This window comes from Neoarius graeffei, chromosome 3, assembly GCF_027579695.1.
Source record: "Neoarius graeffei isolate fNeoGra1 chromosome 3, fNeoGra1.pri, whole genome shotgun sequence".
Taxonomy (NCBI): domain Eukaryota; kingdom Metazoa; phylum Chordata; class Actinopteri; order Siluriformes; family Ariidae; genus Neoarius; species Neoarius graeffei.
In genome coordinates, this window is record NC_083571.1 from 106516505 (window position 1) to 106540383 (window position 23879).

General features: G+C 44.4%; 1 protein-coding gene across 2 annotated transcripts in view; it reads right to left on the bottom strand.

The window, feature by feature from the left end:
- gphnb (gephyrin b) overlaps window positions 1–23879 on the bottom strand; it is a 412308-nt gene that overhangs the window by 136024 nt on the left and 252405 nt on the right. For both annotated transcript variants that reach the window (XM_060916134.1, XM_060916133.1), the window contains exons 7-8: window positions 17342–17617; window positions 3191–3325 (exon numbers count right to left, since the gene is read on the bottom strand). In XM_060916134.1, the coding sequence (XP_060772117.1) occupies window positions 3191–3325; window positions 17342–17617 (411 nt within the window). The remainder of the gene's footprint in view (window positions 1–3190; window positions 3326–17341; window positions 17618–23879) is intronic.

Genomic DNA, 23879 nt, shown 5'->3' on the forward strand with positions numbered 1-23879 from the left:
TCAAATGAGCCTAAAATTGATATTTTTGGCCATCATGGGAAATGGCATGTGCGGAGCAAACCCAACACCCTGAGAACACCATTCCTACAGTGAAGCATGGTGGTGGCAGCATCATGCTGTGGGGATATTTTTCATCTGCAGGGACAGGAAAGCTGGTCAGGACTGAAGGAAAGATGGATGGCACTAAATACAGGGCAATTCTGGAGGAAAACCTGTTTGAGTCAGCCAGAGGTTTGAGACTGGGATGAAGGTTCACCTTCCAGCAGGACAATGAACCTAAACATACTGCTAAAGCTACACTGGAGTGGTTTAAAGGGAAACATTTAAATGTCTTGGAATGGCCCAGTCAAAGCCCAGACCTCAATCCAATTGAGAATCTGTGGCATAACTTGAAGATTGCTGCACACCAACACAACCTGACTAACTTGAAGGAGTTGGAGCAGTTTTGCCTTGAGGAATGGGCAAAAATCCCAGTGGCTAGATGTGCTAAGCTAATAGAGACATACCCCAAGAGACTTGCAGCTGTAATTGCAGCAAAAGGTGGCTCTACAAAGTATTGACTTTTTGGGGGGGGGGGGGGGGGGGGTGTGAATACCTATGCACACTCAAGAGTTCTCTTTTTTCATCTTAATTATTGTTTGTGTCACAATAAAACAGCAATTTTCACCTTTAAAGTTGTCGACATGTTGTGTAAATCAAATGGTGCTAACCCTCCAAAAATCAATTTTAATTCCAGCTTGTAATGCGACAAAACAGGACAAACACCACATAATTCTTTAGATTATGTAGTTTATTGTTGCATCACTTTGCTTGTTTGTGTGAAATCAGTTCCTCTTTGACTATAAACTCCAAGCTTTGTGCAACACTTTACACTTTAACACACACACACATATACACAGTTCTCATCTCATCTCATTATCTCTAGCCGCTTTATCCTTCTACAGGGTCGCAGGCAAGCTGGATCCTATCCCAGCTGACTACGGGCGAAAGGCGGGGTACACCCTGGACAAGTCGCCAGGTCATCACAGACAACCATTCACACTCACGGTCAATTTAGAGTCACCAGTTAACCTAACCTGCATGTCTTTGGACTGTGGGGGAAACCGGAGCACCCGGAGGAAACCCACGCGGACACGGGGAGAACATGCAAACTCCACACAGAAAGGCCCTCGCCGGCCCCGGGGCTCGAACCCAGGACCTTCTTGCTGTGAGGCGACAGCGCTAACCACTACACCACCGTGCCGCCCCACACAGTTCTCATTTTCAGCAAATACAATGCTTGAAGTATATAAGACGTGACTATACTTCTTGTCATATAAGACACATTAATGTCGCCTTAATGTAGAATTTAATTGCCATGACAGTTGTCATGTGTCTGAAATGGCACTTCTGCGCCCCCTACTGGTGAAGTGTGCAGTTCAGTGTTTCCCCAAACGAACCTCTTGTTCTTTGACTTCCTTGTTTGCACCAATTCCTAAACTTCATCCATATCGTATATCTTTCCAAAACCTTCTGAATATATGATCAACTCCACACATGCAATATGTTTCTATTCAGTGTCCAATATTCAAATAAACTAAAGCAAAATTTATGTCCAATATTTCTTTATTTGCATGAGTAATGTGCATTATTAGTTCCCCACTGCCATTTCTACGTTATTCACACTTATATATGCAGTAAGTCTTGCACGTTTATAATGCACAATATCTTCATGTGCTCTCATACAGCTTCTCCACACTGCACACGTTACACAATCAATCAATCAATCAATCAATCAATCAATCAATCAATCAATCAATCAATCAATCAATCTCAAATATGTGTATACAACATTTATTGGCTGATTAAATGCAAACAAAAGCGGTGGTTATAAGGGAATTTGACTTTGCTATATGGATGGAGTGAGCTACTTTTTTGTAGCACCATTAAGAAAAAAACAACTACGACAAAACCTGGTGTGAGAGAGAGCTACATGATGGTGGTGTGAAATTACAGTTTCTTCTGTTATACGGTATATTTGTGATCAGAAATTGCACCAGCATTATCATGTGATGAAAGCTAGGATTTTTTTGGGGTGGATTCTGTACAAAATGATATCATTTGCTATTATATACAGTCCCGTGCAAAAGTTTTAGGCACCCTGGTTTTTTTTTTCATACAAACTTTGTTATAAATTTCTATTTTGTGACGTCTACGTTATCAAGTCAGTACAAAAACATTTTGGAGTTCCAAACGTTCGTTTTACAGGACAAAATTAAATGTAAAAAAAAAAAAAATCTTTGTGTCTGAGAAGCATATTACATAAGAGAGCACATTTCAGATTAAAAAAGAAAACATAATGAGGGCTCGCGAGTTTTGGTGCAAAATTAAGAAGCGAGTGTGACAGTCAAAGTGTCCAGAAGAACTGTGGCTGGTTCTGTAAGACGCTCGGTAAAACCTACAGCTCATTTCCTTATAAAACTGCACTCACTGGACCTGAGACTTTTTTTTTTTAAAGCAAAGGGTCATCTCACACCAAATACTGACTTTGCTTCATTTATTATGGTTTACTGCTTACTGTTTATAGTATTTTTTAAAATGTTGAAACATTTCATTTCACTATTTTTAAGCCATTTTGAGTCTCCAGCATTTCTTTACGCGTGCCTAAGACTTTTGCATTGAAGTGGTTGGTACTGTTGTATACTACGACCAGGGACATGAATAATAATACAAAAAGGGTCAGATTTGATTTTTGGTTATCTTTAATGATCATTTCCTCCATTTCATTTCCAGAAAGGATTGACCACTTGCCCTCTTGTTTGCTTGGTTTTTTTTTAAATTATTTTATTGGTTCTTGCTTCTGAGGTTGTTAAATTATCAGGATTAAAGTTCACCTAAATGAACGGAATAAACTGACAGCTCAGTGTATTCAGTTTCACTCCATATGTGAATGCCACATCCTGTCATCCCTGACATCTTTAATGTCAAAACTCACACACACACACACACACACACACACACACACACACACACACACACACACACAAATGCAGAAGCATCATTATGAAGTAGGGTGCGTTAGCAGGGTGTATGAGCAGTTGCAAGTGGCTGCAAAGCAGACAGCAAGTGGACAGGATGTGGTGGGAACAGAAAGCAGGAAGCGAGCGAGTGTGGACAGGAAGCGGGAAGTAAAGGGGACCATGGCTCTTACCTTGGGTGTTGGGCAGGACGCAGTGGAGAGGCGGGAGGTGGCTTGAGCTCGAGGAGATTCAGACGGCGTGGTGCTGAGAGATGCTGTGTCCCGAGGGAGGACCTGAACACCCCGTGAGATGATGGAGTCTGGAATCTAACACACACACACACACACACCATGAGAAAAAGAGTGAGAGGAAGAGTACATTTACTGTACCTATAATGACACAGTCAGTCTAAAGAACTTTTTTTTTTTACCAGATCATCTGTCTGTCAGTTTGTCTATTAGTTATCTGTCATGCCATCTCATTTATGCAAATTATAAAACCTAAATGGAAGAACCAAACATTTGATTTAAAAAAAAAAGACTTTAAAAAATATATGATGACACTTGGAGCCAAAATCATCTGATAAAATTACAAAATGAATATTGAGTTTTCTTTGTACAACCCTGACCACAGATATACAGCCTTCCTCGTCATCCTCTAGATAGCAAAAAGGAGAAATATATATGAGATGGAAAGGATGAGGAAGAGAGAAAATTAGAAAAGGAAAAGGGGGGAAGGACGGTATAAAAGACAATAATAAAAACAACAGCAATAATAATAATAATAATAATAATTTGAGCATGACGTAGTTCAGGCAGGTCACAGAGTCTCTCAATCACAGCTACATCACCTGACTGTAGCTGCAGCCCACATCAGCTGACAGTTCAGTCAATAGCCCCCAAGCATAACTACATTATCACTTGTTTACCGCAATGCATTGTGGGGCATAGCTAGGGTCAGTAGGTGAGTGATGTGATGAATGTCTAATCTGATATGCTAAAATTAATCTATTTTACGTGAGAGTGATGTGAGAGGAGCAATTTTGCCGTGCTCTGTCATGGAAGACAATGAAACTGGTGATTTAAAGAAGTGGATAACATGTCGAGGGTTTAAAGCAGGAAAATCCAAATCCAAATCAAGCTTGGTGACAAGGTCAGAGTCTAGACCGAGTCTACCACACTGTACAACAACAACATAAAATCTCAGAATGCCTTATTTCTGAGGACGTATATTGCACCAGCTAAACTTTATCGAGAAATAAAATCTATCTGAGTATCAGGAATTGTACAGTGGTGCTTGAAAGTTTGTGAACCCTTTAGAATTTTCTATATTTCTGCATAAATATGACCTAAAACATCATCAAATTTTCACACAAGTCCTAAAAGTAGATAAAGAGAACCCGGTTAAACAAATGAGACAAAAATATTATACTTGGTCATTTATTTATTGAGGAAAATGATCCAATATTACATATGTGTGAGTGGCAAAAGTATGTGAACCTTTGCTTTCAGTATCTGGTGTGACCCCCTTGTGCAGCAATAACTGCAACTAAACGTTTGCGGTAACTGTTGATCAGTCCTGCACACCGGCTTGGAGGAATTTTAGCCCATTCCTCTGTACAGAACAGCTTCAACTCTGGGATGTTGGTGGGTTTCCTCACATGAACTGCTCACTTCAGGTCCTTCCACAACATTTCGATTGGATTAAGGTCAGGACTTTGACTTGGCCATTCCAAAACACTAACTTTGTTCTTCTTTAACCATTCTTTGGTAGAACGACTTGTGTGCTTAGGGTCGTTGTCTTGCTGCATGACCCACCTTCTCTTGAGATTCAGTTCATGGACAAATGTCCTGACATTTTCCTTTAGAATTCACTGGTATAATTCAGAATTCATTGTTCCATCAATGAGGGCAAGCCATCCTGGCCCAGATGCAGCAAAACAGGCCCAAACCATGATACTACCACCACCATGTTTCACAGATGGGATAAGATTCTTATGCTGGAATGCACTGTTTTCCTTTCTCCAAACATAACGCTTCTCATTTAAACCAAAAAGTTATATTTTGGTCTCATCCATCCACAAAACATTTTTCCAATAGCCTTCTGGCTTGTCCATATAATCTTTAGCAAACTGCAGACGAGCAGCAATGTTCTTTTTGGAGAGCAGTGGCTTTCTCTTTGCAACTCTGCCATGCACACCATTGTTGTTCAGTGTTTTCCTGATGGTGGACTCATGAACATGAACATTAGCCAGTGTGAGAGAGGCCTTCAGTTGCTTAGAAGTTACCCCGGGGTCCTTTGTGACCTCGCCGACTATTACATGCCTTGCTCTTGGAGTGATCTTTGTTGGTGGACCACTCCTGGGGAGGGTAACAATGGTCTTGAATTTCCTCCATTTGTACACAATCTGTCTGACTGTGGATTGGTGGAGTCCAAACTCTTTACAGATGGTTTTGTAACCTTTTCCAGCCTGATGAGCATCAACAACACTTTTGATGAGGTCCTCAGAAATCTCCTTTGTTCGTGCCATGATACACTTCCACAAACATGTGTTGTGAAGATCAGACTTTGATAGATCCCTGTTCTTTAAATAAAACAGGGTGCCCACTCACACCTGATTGTCATCCCATTGATTGAAAACACCTGACTCTAATTCCACCTTCAAATTAACTGCTAATCCTAGAGGTTCACATACTTTTGCCACTCACACATATGTAATATTGGATCATTTTCCTCAATAAATAAATGACCAAGTATAATATTTTGTTTCATTTGTTTAACTGGGTTCTCTTTATCTACTTTTAGGACTTGTGTGAAAATCTGATGATGTTTTAGGTCATATTTATGCAGAAATATAGAAAATTCTAAAGGGTTCACAAACTTTCAAGCACCACTGTATGTAGCCTCTCCGAAATTGGCTGTAATGTCTATAGTGTTCATGGCGAAGTTACATTCATGTTAGGCCTACTGCCAGGTCCTGCAGCCAGGTGTAGCAAAACTTCATAGGCCTAATCAACAAAAATGTGCGAACAACATAAATAATTTGTATGCTAAATAATTGAATTCCTAATTTTGAAACATTTTGCTACATTTAGCCAAATCTTAAGAAATAGATTATTTTGTAAGTCTAATCTGGATTTATTTGTTGAACACGGACTGAACTTAATTTTTGGTGTGTTTTACAGGGTGAAAGACTTAATAAACAGTGGATAAAGTTGATATGTATGTGACCCAGATGGTGACGCATTAATAAATGCCGCTAGTGAGGTACTACAACAACATCAAATCTCAGAATGTCTTATTTCTGAGAATGCATATTGGATCACAAAGCAATCTTAGACTTAAGTCTAAATTTGTTTATTTTAATCTTCAGTTATTCCTTACCATTTTCTAAGAAGCTTTGTTCTAATGAAATCTTAGCCTTGTGCTTAATCTTGATCCAGCACAATTAAAGTTACAGATACAGTAAGGGAAACTATTATAAAAAATCAACTGTTGACTGAAGTCTAAGGTGAGGTTTACATTAGACCGTATCAGCGGATCATCAGATTAACGTTTTTAAAAACGATTAGCGTGCACACAGCAACGCCAATACACGATTCGCGTGCACACAGCAACACCAATACACGGATACGCTAATCACATGACTAATTAGATGGCACGTAAGTTGAAATGTGTAAATGTGTAATGTGTAAATTTCTCCTTAGCGGCTCGGCTCCGCAGGCATCCTGCGCTCCAAATCACTCCGCCCTGAACAGCGAGTGCCCTCTGGAGGGTGCGCACTCCCCAGCCCTGCGCAGCTCACAGAGCGCGCGAGTGAAGCGCACGAGCAGTGATTCGGGACTGAGCCGCTGTGTGTGTGATCCCAGTGCATATCGGGCATGCGCAAGTCACTTACCACTTGCAAGTGGAAGGATGGCAAGCCTAAAGACAATCATAACTACACAATGGGCAGTATTTGCATCAGTATTTGCAGTATTTTCATACTTTTATACTCTTTAATGAAAGGTGATACAAGGCGGAAGTCCGCGCTGTTTTTCAGCAGTCGCATCACATGACCAACGCCAGCGAATCAGGAAGGTGGATGTCACAGTGACGTTGTCCAGTGACGACGTCAGCTAGAGCTCAGCACAGCGTATCCGCGTATCCTCAATGTTTACACAGCACCGGACCAGACACGAACTGGGTTGAATACGTGGACCCTGGCGGATTCCTGTTTCCCGGCATTTTAATGTGAACGGACAGTGCATCCGCGAAGAAAACGAGACAGATACAGTCTAATGTAAACTTGGCCTAAGATTGCTTTGTGATCCCGGGCCCAGATGAACAGCATCAAAACATTTATAAATGAGTGATTAGTTAAATAAAACTTGATATGAGGAAACTTTACAAAAAAAAAAAATTGAAACCTGCTGATCTGCCATGTCATGTTTAGTATAAATGCATTTACTTCAATAAACACCGCTAGTGAGGTACACTGAACATTATACAGACCCAAAAGAGAACCCTTGGTGGTTTGGGAGTTTTATCAGTCCGATAGGCTCATTTGGCTGCTGAGTGCTTCGGTATATTGAGAGGCAAAGGCTGAAGAATGCTTCTTTGTTTTACAGGCTTTGGAATATCGCTAATTTCAGACGATGAACAGTGTCGATTGTTATAATCTTCTATAACCGAAGGCCGTTCCGCAGACCGTGGAAATATTACTGGGTCACAGTTTAAGTCCGTCTTTTTCCCTACCAGAGAAATGTAAGCTACAAGCACTCGTCCATTTCGATTCAGTTCGAAGGTTTTCGTTGCGGATTAAACTTATCCATTTCCAGAGGTGGACAGTAATGAAGTACATTTACTTGAGTACTGTACTTAAGTACACTTTTTGAGTATCTGTACTTTACTTGAGTATTTTTTTTGGAAACTTATGACTTTAACTTCACTACAAAGTGAAAGTCATAAGACAAATATTGTACTTTTCACTCCACTACATTTCTGTCAAGGTCCTTGTTACTCGTTACTATGAAGCGGCTTTGAAAGTGGATGTGTTTTTCTTTTCTAAAACGTGATGGTTTTTTCGCAGGAAACACTGAGACAGCCGATCAGTAATCACTTGGGTCACGTCATGTTCATAGGCTGTATAAAATCAAGTTCAGTGATTTCTCAGCAGCATTATTTGAACACGATCAGTTGATGGCAGAATGTAAGGAGGCGGTTCTTCTGGACAATGCACACACCCATGGCCCATGAACCCATGTTTCAGTTTTCTGAAAGGATTAAAGATTTGTTTCATTTTAAATGTTTGCTTTGTTTGCCTAAAATGAACCACATCATGGCCTACAAAAACTCGCCATCCAACCTGCGGAAGCATGATGCGGTATGTAAATGTTTTATTCCAAGAGAAAGCTTGCAATAAAGTTGTCTGTGCTTTTAGACCTAGCGATAACATTGTAATAGCTATGCAGTCTGGTTAGTCAAATGACTTTCTATGGATTTGCCCGCCAAATTGTCATCGCCTTGTCCACGGCTAACGTTAACACATAGCTAGTTAACTTGGACACTGTTAGTTAGTATGTAAAAACAAACAGAGTTACGCTAACATGAATAACATTAACTTATCTGAAGTCCTGTCAGAAATATGTTTTAGCATAATCTTACCAAATAAACAGAATGTAGAAATCTCTTTACTAGTAACATTAGCTACCCAATATGATTTAGACTTTGAAATGCATTTGCTAGCATGTCAGGAGCTTCACTGACTAGCTAGTTTAACGTTAAACCACTACGATGTCATAGCATGCGTTCATTTTGTGAATTCACATTTCTGTCTTTGGTCATGTTAACATTGTAGCTTTTGTGACCTTGTATAATTACTATAGCTACTACGTATTTTTTACCAGTAGCCAAAGAGAAAAACTAGCTAGCATCTTATTGATGATTCTGACACTGCCAGAGCTGTATCATGCTGCTTTGTGGACAATGGATCTTTTTTGTCAGTTCATTTGTTTCATTTTGTAACGCTCTACCAGGCGTTTATTCTACAGGTTCTACAAGTTAGTCAGTAAATCCAGTAGGTGCTTCAGAGGCATTAGGTTTTGTAAGCGTTGCGGCAATAATACAACAACGCGTTGACAGAAAATATATCTTTTAATACTTAAGTATTTTTAAAAGCAAGAACTTGAGTAACTTAAGTAAAAATTTGACTGGACAACTTTCACTTGTATCGGAGTAATATTTGACCCGTGGGATCTGTACTTTGACTTAAGTAATGAAGTTGGGTACTTTGTCCACCTCTGAGCATTTCTTTCTTCTCTTCTTCTCGACTGGTAGCTGATAAAAGCTCAAATTAGGTGTTCTCTTTGTTGTGGAGACACAGTAAGGCACACAGCAGTTCACTTTAGGCGGCATGGTTAAAACCGGTTCGACACAACAACACAGTGTTTAACAAAGGCAAAAGTAAACAATACGGCGCAACTGACCCCAGGTATCACCCATAATGCATTGTAGTAAACAAGCGATGATGTAGTTATGGGTTACGGTCATTCCCTTCTCAGCATTCTATTGGCATATCTCCCATAGGGCGCCTATTTAAGCTGCTGTAACCTGCCTGCTCCTTCTGCAAGCCATTTTTTGCAACCCACCTCCACCCCAGCTCCTCCTTTTGCTGTTCTGACCTTTATGTCACTCCATTGTCTGCTCATTCTGTACCCCAGGCAGGGTCTTTGGCTGCTGCTCTCCCTGTCTTAAGCCATTCCATGTAGACACATGGAAGGGCAGGGAGGTGTGCTCTCGCTGCCTCAAGGCTTTCCACATATGCGTGTGGAAGGGCAGGGAGGTTCCATGTTCTGACCTTAATCAGTGTCATCTCTATCATTGGTGCCTGCTCTGTTCTGTGCCTCATGGGTTTTTTTGCTGCTGCTCTCCCTGTCTTAAGCCGTTCCATGTAGGCACATGGGAGGGCAGGGAGGTGTGCTGTTGCTGCCTCAAGGCTTTCCACGTAGGCACGTGGAAGGGCAGAGAGGTCCCAGAACAGAGCCACACCGTGTAAATTAAATTGCTGCATGTAAATTAAAATTCTTGGACAAAGTGGTCCTGACTGAATAATAATAATAATAATAATAATAATAATAATAATAATAGTGACTTTTTTTTGTCTCCTGGCATCAGAGATGTATGAATGTGCTATAAACTAGTAATGAAACTAGAGCCCATTCTAAAGGAAAGATGCAGCCTGTGGTGTGAAGCTCAAATTGGTCTAATATGATCTAATTTTCTATTATGTGTTAATATTCTCACTGGTGCATTTTGAACAAGTTGTACCTTGTTTATTGCAGTTTTAGATTAGTCTCTCTCTTCTTCTTTCTTTTATCTTCTGCTTGTACTTTGAGGTGTCGCAAGGAGTTGGAGACGCCAATCAATGGCTTGGTGGGTAGCTTCTGCAGCAGACAGGTCACAGATTCTGAGGGTCGCCGTCAATCAAATGTTTGCAAGGCCGCCCTCGAGCTCAGGTCTCTGAGCTCCTTCTGTTGTAGGATCTAAAAGCAAGATGGTGGACTGACATCCTATTGAGATGGCCAAACCATTTGTTGTTGAATGTCGTTCATGGACCGATCGTGTGCCCAGGCCCGCCGACAGGGGGGGACAAATGGGTATGTTGTCCCAGGCCCAGGAATGGGGAGGGCCCAGAACTGGGCTCTCATGAAGTTGCGATTAAATTATTTTATTTCATTTCAAAATGTGTTGATTTGGAGGAGAAATGTGCTATATTTGCATTCAGTAAATGATTTCTAGATCTTTTGCCTTTATTGTCTTTGAAAAAGGCATCAAGAACCCCCTACCACCCCTAATGCAAAAATGGTTTGGTCTGACTCTTTGATTAAGGGGGAAAAAACGACATCGTTCGATCATAGCGCTTCGACAATCAGCGTGCGTGCCATTTGCCAACATGCACAAGTCAGGAGCAAAGAAGAGAAAAAGAGAGAAAGAAACCAAGAGACTCAGGGGCTCACTGCATAAATATTTTAAAAAAGATTCGGATGATGCAGCAGGTACTAGCAAAGGCAGTGGGGCAGCTGAGCCAGGTAAGACACAGCCAACTTTTTCCAGCCCCGTAAAGTAACCCCAACCAAGGCACGCACGGCACGCAATTCATGTTACAAACGAGGGGAGAGCAAGTCACACTGAACACCATATCAAACGCACAGGGCATTGAATCATTTCATAACCACAACGGCTTAATAACATTGTGTTTCATATATCTGATTGAAGCTAAGAATATTCACATTAGCCCGCAATCATATCCCGCCGTTTCTCGAGTGGTGTGTTCTTCTCTGCTTTTCACACTGGACAGTACGCACACACAGTATACTATGTTCGCCCCCAGCCCTGCCCGAAATCCCCCGTCCATCACTGCTCCTTCAAGAGCACCCCAATCGCGTGATTATAGTACTGTAGACTATCCACGAGTTTAGGAAGGCATTGCGGGGGCTGTCGCATGCAGGCTTGGGGCGTAACAGAATACATTTAATGGCGTTCGGTTAAAGGATACAAAATAACAGTAACCGCTTATTCCGTTACAGTACAGGGGGGAAAGATTCAGTGAAATTGGGGATTACTTCACAGGATCACAATGTGTGTGAGGTTGCTGGTTTTGGGCTTTTTTTTGTTAAAATGTTAAAACTGTAAAAATGTTGAAATGCTAAAATGAAATGGTTGTTGACCGGTTGAATGGTTTTTGAATACCTGTCATTTAAGGGTTGGAGTGAGTAGAGACTGGGATAAGAGAGGTGTGTGTGTGTGTGGGTTGGCCGGGGGGGGGGGCCCATTCAGAGCATTTTGTCCCGGGCCCAGCCAAAGCTGTCAGCGGCCCTGCGTGTGCCCACTATTCTCCTTATTTCTTCATTCCTTATTCTATCACACCTGGTCTTGTTGGCTGCTTTTCTTAGGGCGTATTCACACCTACATTGTTTGGTCCGGACCAAACGACCAAATGAACCAAATTTCCCTTGGTCCGGACCTTTTGGGTTAGTCTGAATACAAACCACCGAACTCTGGCCCGGACCAAACAAGCGGACCGAGACCGAGCTGCAAGGTCGGACTCGGTCCGGACCAAAGGAACCCTGGTGCGGACCTTTTGGAGGTGTGAAAGCAGACCGGACCTAATCCGACAGTTTTGCTTTTTTGTACCTCGGGAGCTTCTGTTGTTTGTCAAGCATTATGGGAAACAGAGTCTTGACACTCCACCGCAAAGTGCAAACACTGTTTCGGTTGTCAAGGGAACCTTACAACAGTCATTCAGACCAGTGGTAGGCTAGACTACAGAGTACAAAAAATGAGTAGGGGGCAAACGTGGGCCGAGGAAGAAACGCGTACCCTTGTGGATATATGGGCAGATGTCCACATATCTGAGCTTTTGGAGAGAACACACAAAAATGCCGACGTGTTTGCTGTATTCAGTGAGAAAATGAAGGACTAGGGGTTCACGCGCTCCCCAGAACAATGTCGGCTAAAAGTGAAGAAACTCCGTCAGACCTACATTAAAATCAGGGACATTCTTTCAAAAAGTGGCGGTACTAGCGACTTGCTTGAAGAGCCAGAACTGTCACAACATGATGTGCGCTCATCAGCACTATCCTCCGTGACTACTTTTGAACTTAACGCTTTGTGCGCGTGTCGTCTCTGACCAATAGCTGAACGACCTCAGGGCGCGTGGCTTTGTTGACAGATTTTGGTCCGCTTACTAAAATGTACAGTGTGAAAGCAAACCGCACCAAAATGAAAAAATAAAAAAAAAACATTTGGTTCAGACCAAAGCAAGTGAACTATCAAACTATCCTGGTCTGAATACACCCTAAGACATCTCATTTCACAGGTTGTTATTCTTTTTTCTAAGGTTTTGGTCAGAGTCCATGTTTAGCACTGGTATGTCAGGGTTGGCACAAATATGGTATTAATAAGTTGTGCCTTGATGTTCATAGGAATGTAAGGGTGTTTCAGTCGTGGTGCCAGTTGGTAACTAGTTGGCTTTTTGCGTTCATACTTCAATCTCCCTGTCCATTTTTTCCATTTTCAGTAAATATGCTGCCCAGATATTTAAATTCTGGGACTTGTTTCAGGGGCGTGCCATTTACGGCTTCCGGTTGAGAGTACATCGTGCGCATTCTGGCTGCCGCTTCTCACCAGAGCTTTTTATTTTATTTTGTTTTCCCTTTTGTTTTTCTTTTTTGTGTGGTTTGATGTTTGTTTTTTGTTTTTGTTTGGGTGTTTTGTCCGCCGGTTGTGGCATAGCTCTGGACCCGGTTTTGGGCGTCGGTTCCCTCCAGGCCTTGGTCTGCCATGGGCGATGCCTACGCTCCTGGCTATGGACTGCAGTGAGTTCATTGCTCTTTTAACATCGTGGTTGTCCAGTGCTCTGTGTGGCGGTGCTTTTGTGCTTGGCGTGGTGCTCCGAGCAATGTTGCTTGGTGGCATCGCAGCGGCTGTGCGGGTGGTTTGGGACATACCAGCACTCTGTGTGGCGGTGCTCCTGTGCTCACTTTGTGGATCCATGGCACGGTGTTCTGGGCGGCTTCACGGCAGCTGTGCGGGTGACGTGAGACTTGTTTTCGTCCACCTTTTGGTGGGACTTTGGCTGCTACACCATTGGAATGACATCCTGACCTTCTTTTGGTGGACTTTTTTTTTCTTTCTCCTTTCCTTATAATTGTAAAGCGACCTTGGGTGTGAGAAAGGCGCTATATAAATTTAACTGATGATGATGATTATTATTATAAGCAAAGGTGATGGTGACCTGTTTACTGACATGACTTATGATTTGTCGGTTGAAATTTTCATATCATGGTCTACACATGCATCATTTGAATTTGTCGTATGTGTCTGTAGCTCTTGTGGACACTCATTTACTAAACCCTGATCATCAGCAAAGAGGTGCTCATTTAAGCTCTCCAGGTTGGAGTTTGCTTGTTTAGTGATCGCATCCATGTATACTATAAACAATAATGGTGACCAAACCCCTGATTTTACTGAGAACCACTCAGTCAGCCCGCTGGGGGTTCTAACTGCACTCATACTATTAGCATACAGTGCTCTGATGTTGTCGAGCAGCTGGCCTTTAACCCCTTACATTTCTAGAATTTTCCATAGTTTGTCTCGACTGACTGTGTCAAAGGCCTTTTCCTGGTCACTGAAGATGACATTAAGGTCTTTGTTGTATTCAACGGCCTTCTCGCGCAGCTGTCGCAACATAATTAATTAATCTATAGTTGCTAAAAACCAACTATTCGATTTTTTCAACAAAGATCTTGACAATGCTGCTTTCAGTGGGTCTGGCAAAGTGCCTATTTCAAAAAAAAAAATTACAATGTCCAACACACATTTTAAACTGAATGAATGAATGAATGAATGAATGAAGCACATATGAGGACTGGATGTTGTTTGGCTGAGCATACCTGTTAATCTGTGGATGGAAGGAAGGCGTGATGGGAAAATGAGGGTGTGGATGGAGATGGTCTGTTCACAGCAACAGTAGTGTAGGTTAATGGAAAACACACACAGACATTTTTGGTGAAAAATAACACACATGCAACAACATGATGAGGATGAATTCATTTCTTTAGATGCTTCAAACACATGGTCATATAACAATATTTTAAAGATAAGTGGTATTAAAAATCAGATATGGAAAATAAATGGAAACAAAAAGAACAATCAGTAGTTAATTAGAAACAAGGAATTCCACATATGACTGGTCACTAAACTTGAACTGGTTTAATATGATGCCAGATCTTCTTCTTCTTCTTCTTCTTCTTCTGTGCTCTGCCTGATGGCAGGTCCAAGTTTCTAGGGAATATTACAGTAGTGGTTTCCTGCTGCTTTCTACTGGATTATTTATAGAGGTTTACTCCTCTTGGCGACACAGTGGTGTAGTGGTTAGCACTGTCACCTTACAGCAAGAAGGCTCCGAGTTCAAGCCCAGCGGCCGATGGGGGCCTTTCTGTGTGGAGTTTGCATGTTCTCCCCATGTCTGTGTGGGTTTCCCCTGGGTGCTCTGGTTTCCCCCACAGTCTAAAGACATCCAGATTAGGTTAATTGGTGGATCTAAATTGAATGTAGGTGTGAATGTGAGTGTGAATGGTTGTTTGTCTCTATGTGTCAGCCCTGCGATGATCTGGCAGGTGTACCCCGCCTCTCGCCCATAGTCAGCTGGGATAGGCTCCAGCTTGCCTGTGACCCTGCACAGGATAAGCAGTTACGGATAATGGATGGATGGTTTATTCCTCTTGATCATTCACACACATGGGCAATTTAGAGTAGCCAATTAGCCAAACCTGCATGTCTTTGGACTGTGGGGGAAACCAGCGCACCCGGAAGAAACCCACACAGACATGGGGAGAGCATGCAAACTCCACACAGAAAGGCTCTGGGCCCGAACCCAGAACCTTCTTGCTGTGAGATGACAGTGCTAACGACTGCCCCACCCCATGATACCAGATGCACAATACAATTCTTCTGGAAAGATGTTTATTTTTAATCTGAAGCTCAGTCGAATAATATCAAGTGCAAATAATGCCTTGTTATTTAAATAGTTAAAAATACTTTTATTTTCTGAATGCCGTATACGTATGATCTGTATTATTCAAAATGCTCACACTGTAACTAGATTGGGTTCTTCTAGTGGAAAGTTTTGGGGAAGCCATAACTGAATGGTTAGAGAAACAACTTTGGGACCAAAAGGTTGCTGGTTCAATTCCCTGGACCAGCAGGATTAGCTCAACCTCCAACTGCTCCGGCAAGTGTGGTGGTGTAACTTGTGTCTGATTAGCCAAAGAAAAACTGATGATGTGATTATCAGTTCGGGCAAGAACCCAGCCATAATGAGTGGAAAGTTCGGAAAGAATAACACCTAATGGCTCAAATGAATGAATGAGATGATAGGTGTTTTTCTTCGTGTGGAAAGTTTTTGAATTGGTGGATCATATTTCTGGAATAGATCAGTGCTGAGATCATAACGGGTACATGGTCGATGCTAGCACTGGGCAATATAATGGTATAATATCAATATTATAATACATTATGGCACAATACACTTTAGTGAGATGTTATTGGTGTGTGACATCATAAACATATTAATAACAATTACAAAACTCTGATAGAAAGCAGTGGAAAGCAGTTTTATGTTAAAACTTTAGTGATTTTCAGCTTTAAGTATTTTATTTCTGCACACATTAGTTTTTCAGAGGTTTTTGGAGTTTTCCCCCCTGGCAGCTTCTGAGCAAACTTAGAACAGATAACTTTATTGTAATTTTCTACTGTCGCTTTCTACTCCTATTCTTAAGGCCCGGTCCAACAAAATCAATAACTATAACTACAATGATAACTATAAATAAATCAGTCTCCTGCAGTTTATGTGGTCGGTGCTCACACCAGACTGATAACGATACCTATAACCCAGGCCTGGGTTTATCCGTATAAGTGAGATTGCTTCTGGAGTGATTTTTCCAGGCCTGGACCTGATCCGATAAAACATCTGACCAATCAGGTCATTGTTTCCATGTGACATTGTCTGAGCATGTAATATTTTAACCCTGAGCATCTTTGTCCAACCTTGTTGCATCATGACATCACAGAATATGGATTCACAAAAAAAAAAAATAATAATAAGACAAAGTACGGATCTTTTATTCACGGATATGTGATATTCCATGAAATATCAAGAGTAAATTAATAAAGTAAACATATAAATGCAGGTAAGATATTTTAATTATGAACTTCAGCATTTAATTATTTTAGACTTCTTAATTTTTTATCCATGATGCATCATCCGGTAACCAATCTGTAATATACTGAAATGTCCGTGACTGATCTGTAAATTATCAGCATCCATGATGTGTCTGTATTAAAATTCGTAACCACTCCGTATTTTGTATCCTTTTTAAAAAAATTATATTTCCGTAGTCCGTGACCTATCTGTATTATAACACCCACCGGAGTGTGTACATGGGTTGTTTTGAAGTCCAAGCTGTACGGTATGACCCGGAATAACATACTACGATTTGGAAAAAACTTCCATGACTATTCCTAAGTTGCATGCATTTATTTCCCTGAGTGTCAGGACCAACTGATATTATAGTCGGGATTATAGTTGTGGTGTGACTGCTCCAGACTGGAACTAAATTCAGGCAGAAGGATAGTCATAGTTGTAGTTATAGGTATAATTATAGTTATTGGTGTTGTGGGACTGGGGCCTTAGTCCTGGTTTCTCGGAAGTTGGAGAGGGTGCAGGAATACAATATTTTAATACAGGGTCATTTTAAAAAAGTATAACCCTGCCTCCGTGTTTGACCATCCCCTCTTACCTTGGCAGCGATAGAGGCGGCAGTGATGTGGGAGGAGGAGCTGTCCTCAGCCGAGGCCACGCCGCTGTCCTTCTTCTCCTCCTCTTCCTCCTCACACTGCACTCCTTTGTCTTCAGTCTGGCGGTGGGCAGGGCTCGAGGAAGGAGGCGGGGACAGTGGGGGCGGGGGTGAGGGCAGGTCCTCCAACTCATTGGCTGCTTCCTTCACCTTGACAACGGCCTCGCGCAGCAGGTCTATGGCATGAGGAAGAGCAGGAAGGATGAACTGGAAACACTCCTGTGGGGGAAAGAGGAAGAGTAGGAGAAGAAAGAAAATTGAAGATTAACCGAATGAAGAGAAAAAGAAAAGAGGCCAAGAGGTAAGGAAAGGAATAGAAAGAGGAGATGGCAAGAGATGAAAGGAAACTAGAGGAAAGCGGAGACAGAAGTGTGGCTGTTTTGCTTGCAATTTCCAGCAATCTAGCTCAATCAGTTTATAGGCAAATAATATGTGAATATATATATTACATTACTGTGGCAGTGGGGGCGTAGTCAAGCATCAGTCTGTGAATGGAGGGCAGAGTCAGGGAAGGTAAGTGGTGGAATCATTGCACCTGATGGGAATTTACCTGTGTTTGTGTGTCTTCCCCAGTGACTGCGCACTTTAAAAGGAGAGAGAGAGCAGGGAAAGGGAGCTTTCCCCCAACCAGAACACTTGTGTGTGCATGCATGCGTGCCTGGGAGAGTGAATGTAAAAGCTGAAAAGCTACAATAAAAAAGGTTTTTGAGAACTCAGTTCTGGCCTGCCATGCTTCTGTGCTCCACCCACCTGGTCTGATTCTACAGTGGTGCCGAAACCCGGGAACGAGTGCAGAAGGGAACGGCCACATGGAGTCCTCCCCCTTCAAGGACCTGGTCCATGCCCTCGCCACGGCCCAACAGAGCCAGCACCAGGCGCTGATCACCCTCCGGAAGGAGCAGGAACAACGGTTCGAAGCCCTGGTGCTGGCGCAACAGGAAAATCGCCAGGCATTCCGGCACCTGCTTGCGGCGGCGGGGTCCACCACCGCCGCGGACCCTCCCCACCTCACCCTAACGAAGATGGGTCCGCATGATGACCCTGAAGCCTTCCTCGCTCTTTTTGAGCAGGCAGCAGAGGTGTGGGGTTGGCCGGTGGAACAGCGTGCAGCGTGCCTCCTCCCCCTGCTAACGGGCAAGGCGCAGCTGGCCGCACTATAGCTCCCCGCCGACAGCCGGCTGGTCTATGTGGACCTCCGCAGGGCCCTCCTCCAACGCATGGGTCGGACCCTGGAACAACAATGGCAGCGCTTCCGTGCGCTGCGCCTGGAGGAGGTTGGCCGGCCATTTGCGTTTGGCCAGCAACTCCAGGACGCCTGCTGGTGGTGGCTGAGGGCCGACAACCATGATGCCGAGGGAATCATTGATCTGGTGGCGCTGGAACAATTCATCGCCCGACTTCCAGAAGGAACAACGGAGTGGGTCCAGTGCCATCGCCCAGCGTCGCTGGATCAGGCCATTGAGCTGGCAGAGGACCATATGGCGGCCATTCCGACGGCAGGACAGCATGTCTCCCCTTCTCCCCTCTCTTCTCTCTCCCTCTGTTCCTTGTCCTCGCCCCATTCCCCCACCGCGGAGGTGGGGGCCGGCTCCACCCCAGCCGGCCTGCTGCACCCGCGGTGCCCTTCTGTTTCCTACTTCCTTGTCTGTGTCTTCCCCCCCTCAGGTGAGTGATCTCCAGAACACCAGTGCAGAGAGAGAGTCTGGGCTGGTATGCTGGCGCTGCGGGGAACCGGGGCACCTCCAGCATCAGTGCTCGGCGATGGAGGTGGGTGTGGTGGTCCAGATCCTCGACGCACCAGGGACCGCCCTCGATCGGGCCAGAGCATATCGCATACCGGTGAGTATCCAAGGGGATATGTATCAGGCTTTGGTGGACTCCGGCTGTAATCAGACCTCAATCCACCAAAGCCTGGTGCAAGACAAGGCATTGGGAAGAGCACAATTGGTGAAGGTGTTGTGTGTGCATGGGGATGTTCACAACTACCCTTTAGTGTCGGTCCACATTCTATTTCGAGGGGAGAAATTTAGAGTAAAGGCGGCGGTTAATCCTCGCCTTACCCACTCGATAATTTTGGGGACTGATTGGGCGGGATTTCAGGAATTAATGATGCATTTAGTGAAGAGTGGGGCCTGCCATAGTTCAGCAGGGGGAGGTCCCGGAGTGGCATTGGCGGGAGCAGCTGTCACAGAGCCATCTACGTCATCACTGCATCAGAGTGAGGAGCAGCATGCTCCTCCTCTCTCTCTCGGGGAATCCCTCATGGATTTCCCGTTAGAGCCATTGCGAGATGAGACTCTGCGGCATGCGTTTGACCAAGTGAGAGTAATCGATGGTCAAACTCTAAAGCCAAACGCCACCCCATCCTTCCCTTATTTTTCCGTTATTAAGGATAGATTATACCGAGTGACGCAGGACACTCAGACTAAGAAACAAATAACACAGCTTTTAATCCCAAAGAGCCACTGGGAATTTATATTCCATGCAGCTCACTTTAATCCCATGGCCGAACACTTGGGGCAGAATAAGACACTAGCCCAAATAATGGCCCGGTTCTATTGGTCAGGGATTGGCGGCGATGTCCGTAGGTGGTGTACGGCGTGCCGCGAATGCCAGTTAGTAAATCCCGTGGCCATTCTAAAAGTGCCTTTATGCCCTCTGCTATTAATCGAGACCCCGTTCGAAAGAATTGGGATGGATCTTGTCGGGCCATTAGATTGGTCAACTCGAGGATATCGCTTTTAGTTCTGATGGAGTATGCAACGTGATATCCGGAAGCAGTGCCTCTTCGCAATATCTCTGCATGCAGTATTGCAAAAGCACTCTTCCGCATCATCTCCCGAGTCGGAATCCCCAAAGAGATTCTGACTGATCAAGGCACTATGTTTATGTCACGCACACTGCACGAACTGTATGGGTTACTGGGAATTAAGCCTATCCGCACCAGCGTTTATCACCCACAAACGGATGGCTTAGTCAAACGGTTTAATCGCACCCTCAAAAACATAATTAGAAAATTTGTAAGCGAAGACACACGCAACTGGGATAAATGGCTCGAGCCCCTGTTATTCGCAGTGCGAGAGGTCCCACAAGCCTCCACGGGGTTCTCCCTGTTTGAATTATTATACGGGCGTAAGCCGCGTGGCATTCTGTATGTGCTATGGGAAAATTGGGAGGAGGGACCTTCAACCAGTAAAAACGAAATTCAATACGTTATCAGCCTGTGTGCCAAACTCCACACCCTCACGCACCTAACCCAGGAGAATTTGCGGCAGGCCCAAGAACGTCAAGTCTGTCTGTACGACAGGGGCACGCGCCTTAGGGAATTCACACCGGGAGATAAAGTACTTGTGTTGTTGCCCACGTTGAGCTCCAAATTGATCGCCAGGTGGCAAGGACCCTTTGAGGTCACACAGTGAGTCGGGGACATCGACTATGAGGTGAGGTGAATGGACAGGGGTGGGGCGTTACAGATATACCACCTCAATCTACTAAAACTTTGGAATGAGGAGGTCCCCGTGGCATTGGTGTCGGTGGTTCTGGAGAAGGTGTAGCTGGGGCCAGAGGTTCAAAAAAGAAAATTGACATCGCCCACCGCTCTGGTCCCCTGTGGAGACCACCTCTCCCCGACCCAGCTCATGGAGGTCGCCCAGTTGCAAACAGAATTTTCTGATGTGTTCTCGCCGCTGCCCGGCCACACCCACCTCATAGAACACTACATTGAGACGCCCCCGGGGGTAGTAGTGCACAGCCACCCTTACAGACTGCCCGAACACAAAAAAAGAGGTGGTTCGGGAAGAACTCTAGGCCATACTTGAAATGGGCATCGTCAAGGAGTCACACAGTGACTGGAGCAGCCCAGTGGTCTTGGTTCCCAAGGCCGACAGGTCGGTCTGGTTCTGTGTGGACTATAGAAAAGTCAACGCGGTGTATAAATTTGACATGTACCCAATGCCTTGTATTGATGAGTTGCTCGATCGACTAGGCACGGCTTGTTTTTATTCGACACTGGATTTGACAAAGGGATATTGGCAGATCCCCTTGACTCCGCAATCCCGAGAGAAAACGGCCTTTTCCACACTGTTTGGCTTACGCCAGTTCATCACACTTCCTTTTGGGCTGTTTGGGACGCCTGCTACGTTCCAGCGGCTTATGGATAGGGTCCTCCGCCCCCACGCCACCTACGTGGCCGCCTACTTGGACGACATTATTATTTACAGTAATGACTGGCCGCGGCACTTGGAACACCTAAGGGCCGTCCTTAGGTCGCTGAGGCGAGCGGGTCTCACAGCCAACCCGAAGAAGTGTGCAATTGGGCAGGTGGAAGTACGGTATCTGGGTTTCCACTTGGGCAATGGGCAGGTGCATCCCCAAATTAATAAGACAGCAGCGATTGCGGCCTGCCTGAGGCCCAAAACCAAAAAGGGGGTTAGACAGTTCCTGGGGCTGGCTGGCTACTATCGTAGGTTTATACCTAATTATTTGGACATCGCCAGCCCGCTGACTGATCTCACTAAAAAGGGAGCACCAGATCCGGTCCAGTGGACGGAGCAATGCCAGCAGGCTTTCTCGGAGGTAAAGGCTGCACTGTGTGTGGGGCCACTGTTACACTCCCCTGACTTTTCTCTCCCCTTTATTTTGCAGACGGACGCGTTGGACAGAGGGCCGGGGGCTGTTCTGTCCCAGGAGGTGGAGGGGGAGGACCGTCCAGTGCTGTACATCAGCCAGAAACTGTCGGTGAGTGAGGGCAGGTACAGCACAATCGAAAAGGAATGCCTTGCCATCAAGTGGGCGGTCCTCGCCCTCTGCTACTACCTACTGGGGCACCCTTTCACCCTCTGTTTGGACCACGTGCCCCTGCAGTGGCTCCACCGCATGAAGGATGCCAACGCATGGATCACCCGTTGGTATCTGGCACTCCAGCCGTTTAAGTTGGAGGTGGTCCACAGGCCAGGGGCGCAGATGGTCATGGCGGATTTCCTCTCCCGTCGGGGGGGGGGGGGGGGGGGGGGAGTCGGCTGTAGGCTGGACGGCTCCCCGGCCTGAGTCAGGTGGTGGGGGTATGTGGCAGCGGGGGCGTGGCCAAGCGTCAGTCTGTGAATGGAGGGTGGAGTCAGGGAAGGTAAGTGGTGGAATCATTGCAGCTGATGGGAATTAACCTGTGTTTGTGTGTCTTCCCCAGTGACCGCACCCTTTAAAAGGAGAGAGAGAGCAGGGAAAGGGAGCTCTCCCCCAACCAGAACACTTGTGTGTGTGCATGCGTGCCTGGGAGAGTGAATGCAAAAGCTGAAACGCTATAATAAATGAGGTTTTTGAGAACTCAGTTCTGGCCTGCTGTGCTTCTGTGCTCCACCCACCTGGTCTGATTCTACAATTACATTAATGGCACTTAGCAGACACTTTTATCCAGAGCGACATACAACACACCCAGAACAGCCCAGGGAGCAATTGGGGGTTTGGCACCTTGCTCAAGGGCACATCACCCATTCCAGCTGGTTCAGGGAACTGAATTAGTGACCTTTTGGTCCCAAAGCTGTTTCTCTAACCATTAGGCTACATCTTCCCCAGTGCAATGTATACAGTGTAAGTTATATTAAAGCTAGTCAGCCTTTCAGATTTTTCAAGTGTAGGTCATAAAAAGAATTTTCCCTGACACCCAATTATTTTTGTTTAGTGGCTACTGAATTCGAATCACAGACTTCTTATTTTATTAGTTTTTTAAAAAATAGAACAGTTAATGAATTTAGAGCCATGTGGCCCTAAATTCTCTGCTATTTTTTCCTGCTTCGCCATGACCCAATTCAAGATACTACGTCATGCATCACGTGGTGGGCTTTCCCCGTTTGCACAAGGCATTGTGGGATACATATTTGAAACAGGAGATAAAAATGAGAAAAATGGAGGATGAAAGATCAACTACAGTAATGGGAAGCGAGAAGAAAAGATGTTATATATGAAGGAAAGGAAACACAGGACCCAACTAATAAATATCGGCGGTCAGCGAGCACCTCGGTGTGATCAGCTGTTCGTTAAGCAACAGATTGATGGAACTGTCAGTGCACCGTCAAAGGTAAACCTGTAATGCAACACTGTGGATGCCGGCTGCCGTAAAACCCAAAAGAAGAAGAAGAAGAAGGTAAAGCTGTGCATGCGCACATGGACTTCCTCTGTCTGCTTGACTGTGCAAAGCGAGCGATTTGCACATTATTTGGTTTAATCCCCTCAAATTACGTAACTTCCCAACCACAGAATGGCCTGATATTTTGTGAGATATTACAGAAATAAACATATCACAATGACCAAATTTCAGAGGGAACTAAATTTCACAGATTTTATGAAATCGAAGGGTGCTAAGGGTGACTATTCTATACTATACTATCGGCCTTCAAAAACGCACCCATTGTGATTGGTTCGATGAGAATAACACCATCATTATGAACCTCCTCCACCAAAAGCACACTGCTTTTCAAGCCACTCTTGC